Source organism: Cenococcum geophilum (genome assembly GCF_001692895.1).
Source record: "Cenococcum geophilum 1.58 unplaced genomic scaffold K441scaffold_17, whole genome shotgun sequence".
Taxonomy (NCBI): Eukaryota; Fungi; Ascomycota; class Dothideomycetes; order Gloniales; family Gloniaceae; genus Cenococcum; species Cenococcum geophilum.
In genome coordinates this window covers 1314766-1329878 of record NW_027137575.1, presented here as the reverse complement: position 1 = coordinate 1329878, position 15113 = coordinate 1314766, and the positions used below count along the sequence as shown (strand labels likewise).

General features: G+C 38.1%; 3 protein-coding genes across 3 annotated transcripts; all 3 read left to right on the top strand.

Annotated features, from left to right (window-relative positions):
* Positions 1-56: 56 nt before the first annotated feature.
* On the top strand, positions 57-1399 carry K441DRAFT_658766 (uncharacterized protein). Its single transcript, XM_067648412.1, has 4 exons — positions 57-434; positions 488-528; positions 576-651; positions 698-1399. Exons 1-4 carry the CDS (start codon positions 424-426, stop codon positions 1263-1265), a joined length of 696 nt encoding a protein of 231 aa, XP_067504843.1. The 5' UTR covers positions 57-423; the 3' UTR covers positions 1266-1399.
* Positions 1400-11250: 9851 nt separating this feature from the next.
* Positions 11251-13516, top strand: K441DRAFT_557014 (uncharacterized protein; the record flags this gene model as incomplete). The annotated part of the gene is made up of 6 exons (XM_067643356.1): positions 11251-11535; positions 11589-11773; positions 11808-12066; positions 12118-12906; positions 12981-13093; positions 13156-13516. Coding segments are annotated over 6 exons (1992 nt in total), but the record flags the coding sequence as incomplete, so codon positions are not given.
* A 1002-nt stretch (positions 13517-14518) lies between these two features.
* K441DRAFT_423818 (ankyrin repeat protein) lies at positions 14519-14770 on the top strand (the record flags this gene model as incomplete). The annotated part of the gene is made up of 1 exon (XM_067641566.1): positions 14519-14770. A coding segment is annotated over one exon (252 nt), but the record flags the coding sequence as incomplete, so codon positions are not given.
* Between the last annotated feature and the right edge of the window lie 343 nt (positions 14771-15113).

Genomic DNA, 15113 nt, shown 5'->3' with positions numbered 1-15113 from the left:
TGGTATTGAGCTTCACCCTAGTGTAGTGGTTTTTACTACTAAAGCATCATCAATAAAACTGCTGCTTTAACGAGCGCAACCCCACACGGTCCCAAGATTTCCATGTCGTAGGGCAAGCATCATCCTCGCCCTGTCTGATATCACTGCGTCAGTTACTGAAGCTGGAGTAATAAGATCGACGCAAGGTACTTCTAGCTATGGCCACCAAGTTGGTCGAGCGTTATCCTTTCCCGGAATCCGGAAAAGGCTCACCTTAACAGCTGTTAGCACGATAGGATCCGAAGTGCAACTTTGGCTGTTATCTATCTTCAGCAAATCTCTTGTATTGCTTCCGAGGTCTAAACATTCGGAATGGAGAGCTCGAAGTCGCCCCTAAAAACAATCCTCAACTTTCGGGATGTTGGATACATGATAAACACCACAATGGATTCTACGTTAGCTTTGAACTTCAGCATCATCTCATCAGACTGCTAATTCTACGGGACAGCCTATTGAAAACGGGAAAATTCTACCGTGGCGCTCGGCCAGGTAATTATGCCACACTCTCTTACTTCTCGTTTACTAATAAGTGGCAGACGAAGCTTCCCCTGAAGACCGGACAAGGCTTGTAAATGAATACGGCATCAGAACTATTATTGATTTGCGCACAAAGTAAGCTTGGCCGTGGCTGTTGCAGGTTTTTCTCACAACTATCCAGGACCGAGCACATCGAGCAAGCGCGAAAACGGGACGTGAAAATCCAGAGCTCAGCGGCAGTTCCTCAAACAAATGATGAAGTAGCAGAGCCCTTGAAGATACCCGGTATCACCTATCACGAAATCAACTTCAACGGGAGCGCATTCTCACGGATGCTTATCAGCAAGCTCTCTTGGACTGAATTTGGCAAGCTTGTTGGGCTAATGGTACTTGGATACCGTCTTGAAGCCATCAAAGTACTAAGCCCACTAATGCGGGAGGAAGGGCTAGTAGGACTAGCTATTGACTCGCTCGATGTCTGCGGGTATGAGGTCTGTCAAGTATTTACTGTCCTTGTAGAACCTTCCAACTGGCCAATCATGATTCATTGCACACAAGGCAAAGACCGTACGGGCTTGACAGTCATGCTTGTGCTGTTCTTGCTGGGTGCTTCAATCGAGGCGGTAGAGAAAGACTACCTCTTGTCGGAGCCGGAACTCTTGCCTGAGAAGGAAGAAAGGTTAAAGGAAATTCAATCAATCGGCTTAACAGAGCACTTTGCTGGGTGTCCAACAGACTTGGTTCCATAGGTGCATCAGCATATAATTAAGAAATATGGGTCGATAGAGGAGTATTTTGTTAAAATAGGTATAGTTTAATAATTATTTTTATTGAGCATACATATCTAAGAGGGTAGGGAAGCAACAATTATATAGAAGAGTGTCAGAGGTTCCACCCAACAAGAAGCAATACACGCTAACTGGAACCTACTTCAACAGCCCCCCTTAAGCTAAATATAGGTAACAATATAAAGGTCATAAGAGACGTTAATATCTCTCTAAACCTAAAGCATCTCTAAATATATAGAATGTATCTTTTAGCAGCGCCTTAGTAAAACTATTAGCTATTTATTAACTTGTTTATATATATTCTAGCTTAATATCTCCGTCTATAATCTTCTCCTAAATAAAGTAATATTAGAGAGTAATATACTTAGTTTAAGCGTAAAATTTAGGGTCTTTTATAAGAGCAATAGCACCTTAATTATTAGTATAAATAATCGTTGCGTAAGGGGATTCGTTAGTTAGAGATAGTTCTTAAAGGAGTTATTATAACTAAATAGCTTCTTTTACTGCAACTATCTATACTATATACTCTACTTTATAGGTTAAGAGTACTACTATAAATTGGTGCTTTAAGGACTAGCTAATTATACCGCTTCTAATATTAAACACAAATCCTAACGTTAATCTTTAAGTTTCTAAGTTATCTACCTAGCTAAAGTCTATAAACCCCTAAAGTGTTTATATCTCTCCTTAGAGGACAAGTTAGAGGTTAAGTATACCACGTAAGTAGGAAAATATTTAAAAAATAGCTTATATATAAAACTTATTAGGATTAAAAGTAAAGCAACTAATAAGGAAGACGGCAAAGGCGATATTAGGTTAAGTACTAAGTATAGCATATATTAGGGTGCCAACTAGTAATTAGTATTAAGTTTTAAACGTAGAGTTAGCCTAATAATCTATTGCTACCGGTTAAAGATAAGAGGTTCCTATTAGCATAAAGTAAAAGGAATAGTTTTAAAAACCAGCGCTATAAATAGCCTCTTTAAGGTAAGAGAATTAGCTAAGCCGTAATTTACGGAGTTATTAATCTTAAGTTACTTTTATATTAAGGTAATAAGCAATAGGGCCTAGATTGGTTATACTAAAGCATCCGCTAAGTTAAGCTTTAATAATCTTAATATTAATAATATCTAGTTTAATAAGTAGGAGGTTATTAACGTAGACTGTAATATATATAAAACCTTTAGCGAAGACTAAAGAGTTAGAGTTAAGGGGTTTAAAACTAGTATCTATAAGGAACTCTAAGAGCGTTTAATACCAAATTTAAGGCAACTATTTAAGACTGTAAAGTACTTTATTTAGATAACAAACCCGTCTAGTTCTATTATTAAAACCTTTAGGTTAATTAACGTAGATCTCCTCCTTAATACTTTTGTAAAGGAAAGCAGTCTTAATATCTATTTATTTAATCTTAAGGTCTTATATAGCTGTAATAGCAAAGAGCGCTTTATAGCTTATAGGTTTTATAATAGACGCAAAGGTTTTATTAAAGTTAACCCTAGCTTATTATTTATAACCCTTTACTACCTACCTTACCTTATATTATATAATCCTTCCTTTACTATCCCGCTTGTACTTAAAAACCTATTAGGTATTAAAAACTTTATAATTAAGAGGTTGGTTAATAAGTATCTAGGTATTATTTACTTTATAAAAGCTAATTTTATCTTTACTAGCAGAGTACTATTTATTATTATTAACGTTAAGGGTAGATTATTTCTATAACCTTAGCTTATAAGGTTTAGCTATAGGGGAGTTACTAAGTATAGCGTAGAGGTATTTAAAGGAAGGGGTTAAGAAGTGGATAAGTACTAAGAATACTATAATAGGTGGGTTTTCTCTAATGTCGACAGAATTGTAATACTTAAGAGGTAGTTAAGGCCTATTAGTAGCTGCTAGACGTTTTAACTTCCGTAGGGGTATCTTATTAGTAGTAAGGCGTTTTAATTTTTAAGCTTTCTTAAGGAGCTGTTTTTCTTCTTAATGCTATTTGCGTTGGGTAGCGTAATTAAGTAGAGCTTCTTCTCCCTTAAACTAAGCGTTAATATCTAGAGTATTAGAGTTATATTTAATATATTATTCTTAAATTTAATACTTATTACTACTAGGAACTGTTAAAATAGTCTTTTAGAAGTAGATAGCTAAGGCATATATAAGCCGTCCTGTTTCTTTATCTTAAATTTAAATAATATATTTACCCTTAAAGCTAATAAGGTTCCCTAATCTTGCCTTCTTATCTATATAAGAGCTAAACTTCTTCTAACTGCCGGCCCTATACTAGATATTGCACCTAAAGGTGCGAATTTAGGAGTAATTAAAGACTTCGCCTTGCTCTATTTTATAGGGGGTCTATATTTTTAACAATTTAATAGGGAGGATATTTTATATAAAGTTAGCGTACTTAACTGCTTTTAGCCAGAAGTTCTTAAAAAGTAAGCAATTATTTATAAAGGTAAAGGCTTAATTATATATTATATAATTAAGTCATTTTAAGGCTTTATTTTATTATTAACTCTTTAGGGTTAAGTATAAAAACTAAATTCCCTTATTTATAAGTTCTAGCTAAAAAGCATATTTAAGATATTCTCCTCCGCCATTACTATATAGCCATAAGATAAGACTTCCTCGTCGTTTAACCTTTATTTAATATTATTAAAAATAGAACAGGACTTCAGCCTTATACTTTATTAAGTAGACTTTACTTATTTTATTAACTCTATTTTAGAAAGTAATAAAATATCTTAATCTATTATAGCCAGCTACTTTTATAGGTCCTTTAATATTAGAGAATATAACTTTATAAGGCTTAGTATTATAATTAATAAGAGAATCCCAATATATAATATTGTGTATTCTACTACGTAGGTAGGCTTTACAGGTGCAGTTATAAAGGTTTAGTAAATAAATAAGGTCTATCCCTTTTAATATTCTTTAGAGCTTTTATAAGTTCTAGGGGCTAATATAACCAAGCCTTTTATGCTATAACCTCTTAGCTAGGTTTTGTAAGCTGCTATATAATATATAGCTGGTTTAATAGCTAACTATAAAGGCTATAAGCCCTTCTTAATAGTCGGCCTAAGTATAAAGAAAGAAGAGGCCGGACTTATAAAATGCGTAAGCTATAAGCTCTAAGTTATAGAGAAAATCGCATCTAAGGTTAGATAGATAAAGATAAACTTAATTATTAATAAGCTGTAAATTAGATACTAGGTTGGCTTATAAATTAGGGATATAAAGGACATTAATAAAAATAAGCTCTCTCTTAACTCCTAGAACTATAAGTCTTAGGTATATATCTCCCTTTCCTATTAACTGGAAACACGTTTCTCCAATTCCAGAGATAATAATCTTCTTATTAGCTTAAAGATCTTAATAGGTAATAAATAGCTCTCTTAACTAAAATATATACTAAGTATACCTAGTATTAATAATAATTACAGAGAAGAGGTTAATATTTAGTTTAGCTATAAAATAAAGTTATTTAGTAAGCTTAGAGGCGTAGGAGTAAGGAGGAATATAAATAATATAGGGAACCCACTACTAATAGGTAATAAGGTATAGTTGGCGAAGTAAGTTATATATAAAATAGCGTAAGTTCTTCTATAGGTTATATACGTAGGCTAATAGTTTTTATACTAATAGTAAAGGTTAAAGGGCGATTTATATAAGCAGTAAAAGACTATAAAAGAAAAATAATATGCTAGCTATAAAGAGTCTAAAGGGAACAAATAAAAGATAATATAAGAGTGGATAGATCTATAGTAAAGAACATCTAATAGAATTAAAAATATAGGAGTTTCGGCCACGATTATTAAGGTATAATTATAGCCTAGTTAGCTTACTATAGAGTTAAAGCTTTTATAGCTACCTTATTCGTTACTAAACTATAGTTAATTAAATAGCTATTCCTATATATTGCCTTAACTTAGTAAAAGGCTTACCATTTATTATTATTGTTAATAGTGCTATAGGTAATAATACAGATCCTAATAAAGAGTTGCTCTAATAGGCTCTTTATTATTTTCTAAAGTCCCTTCTATAAGTAGAGCGCGTATTTATCTTTGCGGCTTTCTTAAAGTTTTCCTTTCGCTAGATCTCCTTTAAGTAGGGTTAAAGAATCTAGTATCTATCTTCCTAGTAGCTAACGCGTTTGCATAGCCTATAATATAGTCTATTATATTATTATTAGCCTTACTAATCGTAATACTGCTAGCGGTAAGAGGCTTAATTTATGTATGCTTAGAAAGCTACTAGTTAACTTTAGAGTATAAGTTACTCTTATATATAGGTAAAACCCTAAACTTTTAAGAGAGTAAGGGTCTCGTTAGTAAGGGAGTATATAAGGTAAAATAATTCTTACTAGCTATTAAAAGTAGGACTAAGACCATTAATAAACTTAGAGAGTAGGTCTATTCAGTCTATAATATAGTTTTAGGTCTTAAGGTCTAAGTATATCTCCTTAAATTTAATAACGTATTCTTTAACGTTCTTATAATTTACAAGAGTAAGGTTTTACCATTTGGCGTATATTTTAGCGTATATCGCGTCTTCTTTTAGCTTAAATTCCACGTATAAAATTTCTATTACATCCTTAATTTCGATATAGTCTTTAATAAGATTCTATTTATAAGTGCTATAAGTTATAAAGATACAGTTTACTCCCTTAAGTTGCTTTCTCTTTTAAGCTTTAAGATCCGCCTAATAAGTTTTAATAAGTTTATTATAAGCGTCTCTCTTAACCTAAGGTTAGTTTATAGCTAGTCTAGCTTTTAAGTTAACTAAAGCGTCCAAATTAAAGTTATTCTTAATTAGCCACTACCTAGTACCTTTCTTCTACTTCTTATAGTCTATAGGGCTTTTAAGTATCTAAATATTAGAGAGATTAATATTAGACTTAAAGTATTTAATCGCTATAATAACTTATAAGAGAGAAGTAAGTATTTTAGTAAAAAGGTAGGAAACAATGTTCTTTAGCTTATATACTATTACCTTTTTAGTATTTAGTATAGTACTAAGGATTTAACGACTAATAATAATAATAATAATAATAACAATGGTACTAGGAATAGTAATAGTGATAAATAACTAAGATATTAATAGAAAACCTAATTTAAGGTTAATAAATAGTAATAGGCAACTAAGATATAGTAAGAAAAGCTAATTTTAATTAATAGGATATCTAAAATTTCTAGAGTATATATATCTAAGTTAGAGTGCGTATATCTAAATATCTAAAATATCTGGAGTATGTATGTTACGGTACCGTTACAGACCCTAGTTAGGGGCTCGCTTGGAGACTTGGCGCCTATATATAGACGTGTCCTTTCTTTAACCTTCTCTGCTCCTTAGCTTAGTATCTTTATAATATAGCATTCTATAAGCTTTAGTTTAGAGGTATTTATACGAGCCGTAATATTATACTAAGCTTACCTACCTAGGGGGGACTTTATTCATTTTAAAGCTCCCTCTTTACCTTGCCTGGGAAGGCCTGGATAATCTCCTACCCCTGTTCCGCGTGTTCTGAGAGGACACGCGTTGAATACCCCTAGCTGCGCGTCGTTAACGCGTTAAGTCGCTATCATTAATACTAGGAGCCGGTATTTAAGTAGCTAGAAGGTCTTTTATGGATAAGAATAACTGCCTAGAAAGGTAAGAATATCTTATTCTTCCCCCTAACCTTTTTAACTGATACGGAGTTATATAAGCTTTAGAGACAACCTTGGTTAAGATTTACCCTAAGGCTGCGAGAACAAAATTAATTAAGACTTAGCCGTAACGCTGCGATAAATAATATTAATAGATATACAGACTACGCTGTAATAACCACCCTAATTAATACTAAGCTGTATAAGGAGAGACGAAATTAACTAAGAAGGACTTACTAGCACTATACTACTACTTTAAACCCCTAAACCTAATTACTAACTATACCGATATACCTATAGTCTAATTAACTAACAATTGCGCTAATACGCCTATGATCTGAAGGTAATCCGAATGTAATTTAAATGCGGCCTAAATATAATTTAAAAGCAAACCTAATAACCTATTGCGCTGATATACCTGTAATATAACTCTCTAACTTGTCTATAAACGCCCTTATAGACACCCATTAAGTTCTTATTAATAACTACCGTACGCAATCGACCCGAACCTTACTATTGACCTAGGTAGTCCTTTGATTTTACAGCTAAATATATCTATATTCTATATATAGGGGTACTAGGAACCTAGGGGAGAATTTAAGTAATTTATAGCACTCTTAATTAGGAGAACAGATTAGGAGAATTATTCCAATTTATAGTACTTTCCAACAGCTCTATAGATAAGCCTATTTATCTCTATAACCTTATACAAACTATTAACGCTTTCCTCTTAATAGCTATTTATACGACCTTTATAAATAAGATAGCTCGCCATTACAAAAGCATATTTTGCTATTTGTTGACTACTCTTAAATATTAAAGCGTATCCTTTCTTTAATACCTTTAAATATTAACAACGTCTTAAACTACGACTTTAATAACGACCGTATGAGTTTATTAATAATTAACTACCTCCCTAACTGATTTAATCGTCTTCTTCTCCACCTACGGTGATCCTTTTTAACTAACACTAAGCTACGCATACTAAGAAATAACTATGGTTAATATTAAGTTATATAAGCTTTACCTTAAGCATTTATACACTCTAATAATGAGGTTAATACTAAGCTGTGTAAGCTTTAACAACAAAATTAATTTGGACGAACTGGATAATAATTACGCCGTTATACCTATAATCTAAATATAATTTAAACACAATTTAAATATAAACCGATTAACTAATTGTGCCGTTATACCTGTAATTAATTGACTAATAATAGCGCTAATATGCCTACTATCTTAACCTAATAACGACTGTACTGCTATGCCTATAGTATAACTAAATAATAGCGCTAATACGCCTGCTATCACAACCAGACGATAATCGTGCCAATATCCCTACGATTTATTGACTAACTAATTGTGCTAATATGCTTATAATCTACTAACAAACCGATTGTGCCGTTACGCCTATAATCTACTAACCGAATAATTATGCCAATGTGCTTACGATCCACCGACTAACTAATAGACGAGCTCTAAATACTCAACCTACTATTACAATCCAACGCTTACACTGTACTGCTACCTAATTAACAAGCTCTTATGCTGATACGCCTATAAGCTAAACCCTATCGCTAGTACTGTACTACTACCTAAACAAATAATAATTGTGCTATTACGCCTATAATCCGAATACGATTTAAATGCTACCTAAATATAATTTAAATATAAACCTAACTAAATAATTGTGCTAATATGCCTATAGTCTACCCGACTAACCGATAGACGAGCTCTATATTTGACCTACTATTACTATCTAATGCTAGTACCGTACTACTACTTAACCTTTACTACTTCGCCTGTAGCTAACTAATACCTTACTACCTTGCTTGCAGTACTATAATTAACTCTAGCTGCTCTACCTATAGCTAATACTAATTTAACCTCCGCTGCTTCGCCTACGGCAAACTATCTTCTACTGCCTTGCTTGCAGCACTATAATAGACTATTACTACTCTACCTGTAGTCTATAACCAACTTCTACTGCCCTACCTGTAGTAATAACTATATATAAGGGAGAGCTTTGCCCCTTGGAATATGACCCCGCCGCTAGCACCGTACTGCTACCTGAATTGATAAGCTTCGCGTTGATACGCCTATGGAACTACAACCTATTGATAGACGAGCTCTATACTTGACCTACTATTACCACCTAACGCTAGCACTGTACTGCTATAAGAACTGATACCTTACTGCTTTACCTACAGCCAACTAATTAAACGATTATGTTAATACGCCTATGATCTGAATGCGATTCGAATGCAACCTGAACGTGATTTAAATGCATACCTAACCGACTAATCGTGCCAATATACCTGCAATCCACTGGCCAACTAATAAATTAAGCTCCGAATATTCGACCTATTATCACTACCTAACGCTGGTACCGTACTATTATCTAACCAAACAATACCTTGCTGCTCTACCTATAGCTAACCAACTAGATAACAATAGCGCCAATATGCCTACTATCACGACCTAATAACAACTATATTACTACGCCTATAGTCTAACCAACAGACTGATTGTGCTGTTACGCCTATAATCCGCCTGCGACCTGAATACGATTTAAATACTACCTAAACGTAATTTAAATGTAAACCCAACTAAATAATAGCGCCAATATGCCTGCTATTATAATAGACCTTTACTGCTCTACCTACAGCCGACTAACCCTTACTACTTTATTAGCAGCTAGCTAACCCTTACTGCTCTACCTACAGCCAACCGACTTTTGCTACTCCGCCTACGGTAACACCTATATATAAGGTAGAGCTTTGCTCCCTAAAATACGGCCTATTACTAGCACCGTACTGCTATAATCTTAATAAGTTACCGCGCCAATACGCCTGCGAACTACTACTAATAAGACACCATACTAATATGCTTGCGGAACTATACCCTAATAACCCATCGCGCTAATACGCCTACGACCTAAATATAACTAGGTAGAGCTTTGCTCCCTAGAATACGACCCTATTACTAGCATTATACTACCACCTAAATAACCTATTGCTGGTATTATACTACTACCAAACGGATAAGAGCTCGTGCCGATATGTATGCGAGTTATAACTCCCTAACCCTCCCACCCTTATTAAAACTTTTTTACCTACCTTTTTATAAGAGGGGGATTAGGGGGGCCTTTTTTTATGGCTTAGGGCGCGCTATAATAAAAGGGGGGATAGTAGAGCTAGGAGGTATTAAAGTTTTAAAGGAGGAACGACGACCAACGGAGGGCTCCTAGTGATATACCTCTCGCAGCAGCAGGAGCTGCAAAACGGCTGCCTGCCCCATATTAACCAGGTATAGTGATATACCTCTATAGCAGCAGGAGCTGCAGGACTGCTGCAAGTCCTAGGTTAACCAGTATTGCAATCAAGCGCCTAGATACCAAATTTTTTTTTTTTCTCTTTTTTTTCTAATAAGGGGCTTATATAAAGCCTAAGGGCAGGCTTTCTTAAAGAAGGGGGTGATGTCACGGTACCGTTACAGACCCTAGTTAGGGGCTCGCTTGGAGACTTGGCGCCTATATATAGACGTGTCCTTTCCTCAACCTTCTCTGCTCCTTAGCTTAGTATCTTCGTAATATAGCATTCTATAAGCTTCAGTTCAGAGGCATTTATACAAGCCGTAACAGTGTATATCTAAGGTGTTTAGAGTGCATATATCTAAAATATCTAGAGTATAAAGTATCTAGAGTGCGTATATTTAAAATATCTAGAGTATATATATCCGAAGTGTCTAAAGTATAAAGTATCTAAAGTGCGCATGTCTAAAAAGTCTAAAGTACGTATATCTAAAGTATCTAGAGTGTAAAGTATCTAGAGTGCGCATATCTAAAATATCTAAAGTGCGTATATCTAAGGTGTATCTTAAGACGTAGTATATAGGTCGCTACGCGATAGAAGCGTCTCCGGGCTCATAACCTGTTAAAATAGGTATAGTTTAATGATTATTTTTATTAAGCATATATATCTAAGAGGGTGGGGAAGCGACAATTATATAGAAGAGTGTTAGAGGTTCCACCCGACAAGAAGCAATACACGCTAACTGGAACCCACTTTAACATATTTGGTAGGGGTTGGGGTGACTGTGGAGATGCAGGATCGGATTAAGGGTGTTCTGTCCGCAAATAACAAGGAATGAACGTCAGTGACAATTATTTTATTTTCCCTTGCCAAGACCAGCCAACTCCGCGGGTCTCATTCTCCACACGACACTTTGTTGCGTGCAAATAGTCGGCAATAATGAGAAGAATCACAGCCACCGTCTTTGTGTTGTTGTAAACTGTCACTATGTCTCCGCCTTTGAGTCCTACGAGTACCGCGGCCGAGGAACTAGCGAAGAAAGATGTATGGGAGGAAGCTCTTATGCTGTTGAGCGAAGAGGACCGCGAGAGGTTTGATGTTGCATCGGCTAGAAAGCAAGAATATCAACAACTGCTCAAAGATGTTCTCGCCGCCTCTAATGAGAAGAAAGCGGAGTGTCTCAAAAAGCGATGGAAGATCATACGAGGCGACAGGAACATTATCCTGCGAGATATCATTGAAAAGGTTGCTATCTGGGTCCGAAAATTCATTGTAAGACTCCGAGGGCAGTTATTCTGTTTATTTTTCCTAATAAATGCCTCCAGGCAGTTGGCGATACGTTGATGCAATATGACCCAGGTCATGCAGCCTTGCCTTGGGCGGCCATTCGTTTCTTCCTTCAGGTGACGGTGAACGATGTCCAAATATATGGCACTATGCTACAATCCATTGAATTAATATCAAATCTGCTTGCGCGGTGTGCCATTATGGAACGCCTCTATCTGCAAAGGTAATGCATCATATATCCACGTTCCTCGTGTGAGACCTTCTCTGCTCATATCAAGTAGCAGTTCATTAGATGTCACGGAGCGCTTCCGAAAAGCTCTTGTGGAGCTGTATGCCGCTATACTAACCATATTAGCCAAAGCACTCCGTTACTACGGCTACAATACAGCCGTACGGATTGCGAAAAGCATTGTTACTAACACCAAAGACGTCGAATCCTGGTCTTCAATGGTCTCTGAGAAACAAGCTGAAGTGGAAAGACTTGCCACGGTTGCAGAAGCAGAGAAGATGCAGCAAGTCGCAGAGAATGTCGAAGCCCTCCTCACGCAGCATCAACAGTTGGAGGAGGAACACGACCAGCGAGACGCAAAGCTATCGCAGCTTCTCAAGGAGCTCCAAACCCCCATTAGCAGGATGGATATGCACCTATCTGATCTTCATGACAATCTCCAAATGGAAATGCGGATCAAGATCTTGAAAGCAATCTCTACCATTCCATATCCTGTCCATCATAAGGCTATTGCCCGGGATCGATTAAAGGGATCCGGGAAATGGCTCCTCGAGAAACCCGCCTACCGAGATTGGCGCGCTGAGAGCTCATCATCTGTCCTGTGGGTCCACGGGATTCCGGGTTCCGGTAAAACGAAACTCGCTTCATTGGTGATAGATGACATCAAGAGCTCAGCACATGTGGCCCACTTCTATTGCATGCGCAATCCTGCGGAACCCGAACGGGCCAAATGCGACAAGATTCTCAATTGCTTGGTGAGGCAATTAGCTTCCACTTCCCCCAAGTCTCCTATTCTTGAGCCAGTTCGTGTCAAATATGAATTAGCGATCGACGGATTTGAAGGGTTCGAAGATCAAGCTTGGACTAGTGATGAAAGTACCCAAGTTTTGATCGAGCTTATAAACATCTACCCATCTGTTACTTTCGTGTTGGACGCCCTCGACGAAGTCAACCCAATGGACCGTTTGGAGCTTCTAGACGCGCTGAATAAAATTGCCCAAAACTCAGAGAGCCTCGTAAAGGTCTTTATATCGAGCCGGGACAACATCGACATCGTCATGCATCTCAAAGATTCTCCAAACCTCTATATAAGCGCTACCGATAACTGGAAAGACATCAACGCCTTTGTGTATGTTATCAACATTCATTTTCTTCGTACGATCTCCTTTAGCCGAGCACAACACCGCTAGGATGATAATAGCTGACCACTTCTAGTAATCAGAGACTTGATGCTGTTAAGCTTCTTCACGGCAAATTACCCAGTTCACTCCGAGATAAGATTGCAACCACACTAATCAGCGGAGCGCACGGAATGTGAGACCTGACTCTTTGATGTTTGCTGTAGGGGTAGTTGCTAATCCAAATCCTTCTATCAGGTTCCGATGGGTCGATTTGCAGATCCAGTCGTTGCGTACGCTAAAGGTCGCTGCCGATATCGAAGCCCGTCTGGGTCACCTCCCAGAGACTCTAGAGGGATCCTACTGGGAAATATTCCAATATATCCAAGAATCAGGCGAACATGCTGCAAAGCTAGCCAGATTGACTTTTCAATGGTTATTATCAGCCAAATCATCCATAAGTCTTGACAACTTTGCCGTGCTTGCATCCATCAGCTGCAGAAACCCTGGGACAGTATACACACCATCAGAAATCCTTGACGTTTGCGCAAACCTCGTTATCAATGACGGAGCGACTAGCTTCCGGTTCGCTCATTTGTCCGTTCGAGAGTTTTTAGAGGGCCTCTCTAAACGCGAAGTCAATGATTTCCGCCCGGATGAAACGAACGCTGCCCTTGCATCGGCGTCTATCTCCTACCTGGTTAATCTATTCTCCGATCCAGATAAGATACCTGATGGAAACGAGCTGCAGTATTTTGCCTCAAACGAGGAGGTCGAACATCGTTTGTTGAGGGAATACACAATCGAGCACTGGCCGGATCATGTATCAAACAGTGGGCTATACAAGCACGCGCCTCCGCTAGAGTCGGAAGTCCAATCATTCCTTATCAAAAATCAAGATGTTGCCCCAGAATTCAAGGCCTGGTGTGAGGTTGTCATGGATATGAACCATTTACCAGAATCTGTTAAGGAAGCTGCGAGACTGTACCCGAGGAACCCAATTTGGATTGCTCTCACGCGTGGTCTCATTGGATTAGACAAGCTTCCCCTCGCAACTGAAACCGCGGCAAGAGCGGCATTTGTTTATGCGGCGGAGAAGGGGAATATGAAAGTCATGTCCTCGCTTCTGGANCATGGTATCAGCATTCAAGAAGTAGGCTATGATGCTGTTTCGGCGGCTGCAAAGACTGGACGGATTGATGTGGTTTCTTTACTTCTTGAACAAGGAGCACCAACGGGACCGAAGAATCTCTACTGGGCAATCCTCTGTCAGCACGCTGATGTGGCTGATCTTCTCTTTGCAAAGGGGTCTTATAAGTTCACAGCCATTGAACTTTCTAAGGCCCTCACCACGGCAGCATCGAATGGAGACTCCTCCTTAGTTGCGATGCTCCTCAACCACGGTGCCCAGAAGGAGGGCGTAGCAGTTCTCCGAGCAATTAAGAATGGGAACCTCCTGACAGCTCACAATCTGATTGACAACGGGTTCGACATTACCGGCCAATATCTCGTTGAGAAGCGGACGCCATTGCACTGGGCTGCTGAAAAGGGCTTCGTTGAGATCACGAACAAACTCCTGGGCAATGGCGTGTCTGCGAACAGCCAGGACAGATACGAAAACACCCCTTTACACCTAGCCGCGAGAAAAGGCCATTCGGCTATTGTCTCTTTACTTCTGGATCGCGATGCCAATATTTCAGCAAAGAATGTCATCGGCCGAACCCCTCTACACCTTGCTTCGATGATGAACCATCCCAAGTCCGTTTCAATTCTCCTCTATCGTGGCGCTGAGGTTCAAACGAAGGATCTTGAGGGCTGGACACCCATTCAACTTACTCAGATCTACCAGCATGGCAATATTGCGAAGCTTTTGTGCCCACCAGAGCCTTCTACACAAGTGGAAGTGGAGACGGAGCTTCTGCCAAGCTATGCCGATGCCTCTAAAGCTTCATCATGCGAAGCCGCAACGCCCCTTTACACGGAAGTTACTATACTTCCAGAGCCGGAGCGGGAGTCGGAGTCGCCTGCTGCAAGAGGCGTCCCAACCCTCAATCTAGTCATGCCCACTCCGCGCAGTGATCCAGTTGAGAAATCCGAGGAAATTCCAGCAATGGCATTACAATCCTGTTCAGTCTGAGGTCGCAGAACTAGAGTTGGGCCGACTAGGTTTACAACTCTGGTTTCCTCAGCGAGTGAACTATAGAGTGGTCTTCCCC

Coding starts and splice junctions, on each gene's coding strand:
- K441DRAFT_658766 (XM_067648412.1), top strand. Junction 529..575: donor CTACCGTGGCGCTCGGCCAG/GTAATTATGCCA, acceptor AATAAGTGGCAG/ACGAAGCTTCCCCTGAAGAC. Junction 652..697: donor ATTATTGATTTGCGCACAAA/GTAAGCTTGGCC, acceptor ACAACTATCCAG/GACCGAGCACATCGAGCAAG.